The sequence below is a fragment of the Myotis davidii genome, unplaced genomic scaffold, assembly GCF_000327345.1.
Source record: "Myotis davidii unplaced genomic scaffold, ASM32734v1 scaffold620, whole genome shotgun sequence".
NCBI lineage: Eukaryota > Metazoa > Chordata > Mammalia > Chiroptera > Vespertilionidae > Myotis > Myotis davidii.
The window spans coordinates 181566-182332 of record NW_006292090.1 but is presented as its reverse complement, the minus strand read 5'-3'; the positions used below and the strand labels follow the sequence as shown (position 1 = coordinate 182332).

At 40.8% G+C, this 767-nt stretch overlaps 1 protein-coding gene across 1 annotated transcript in view; it reads left to right on the top strand.

Moving 5' to 3' along the window:
• The window catches only part of PRKCG (protein kinase C gamma), a gene marked incomplete at its 5' end in the record, with an annotated part of 32744 nt that overhangs the window by 28122 nt on the left and 3855 nt on the right, over window positions 1-767 (top strand). Inside the window, one exon of the mRNA XM_006765376.1 lies at window positions 49-129. Within this exon, the coding sequence (XP_006765439.1) occupies window positions 49-129 (81 nt within the window). The remainder of the gene's footprint in view (window positions 1-48; window positions 130-767) is intronic.

The window sequence follows — 767 nt, the reverse complement described above, 5'->3', positions numbered from 1 at the left end:
AGGGAGGGGGTTCTTGCCTTCCATTCTCTCCGCCACTGTCCCCCACAGATCATTGCCTACCAGCCCTATGGGAAGTCTGTCGACTGGTGGTCCTTTGGGGTCCTACTGTATGAGATGTTGGCGGGACAGGTAAGGAGCTGGGGAGAGGCTGACTTCCCTAAAGGCAACACGGAGTGGGGCGCCACCTTGATCTCAGGAAAAGCCTGGAAGGAAGGTCTTTGAGTGCTAGGAAGTGCTAAGAGGTGGGTGGGTCATGCCCAGATAGCGCTGTCCGTGGTCCTGAAGCACCGTCTTCCCAGGATGCCACCCCTTTCAAAGAACGATGCTTCAAATGCACAAAATAAAAGGATTACAAAGGAAATCAATCGTATTAAAATATGATCATCAATACTTTAAAAGTTTAATCGAATCTAATGTAACCAACTAAATAAATCTAATTTCAATATATACAGTTGCCTAAATATTAAACACTGGGATGTGGACATATATTAATGAACTAAATTGTAATACAAATGCACAAAATAAAAGGATTACAAAGGAAATCGATCGTATTAAAATATGATCACTAATACTTTATTATTTTTTTAAAAGGATATAATCAGATTTGTATTTTATTTATTTTTTTAAAATATATTTTATTGATTTTTTACAGAGAGGAAGGGAGAGAGATAGAGAGTTAGAAACATTGATGAGAGAGAAACATCGATCAGCTGCCTCCTGCACATCTCCCACTGGGGATGTGCCTGCAACCCAGGTACATGCCCTTG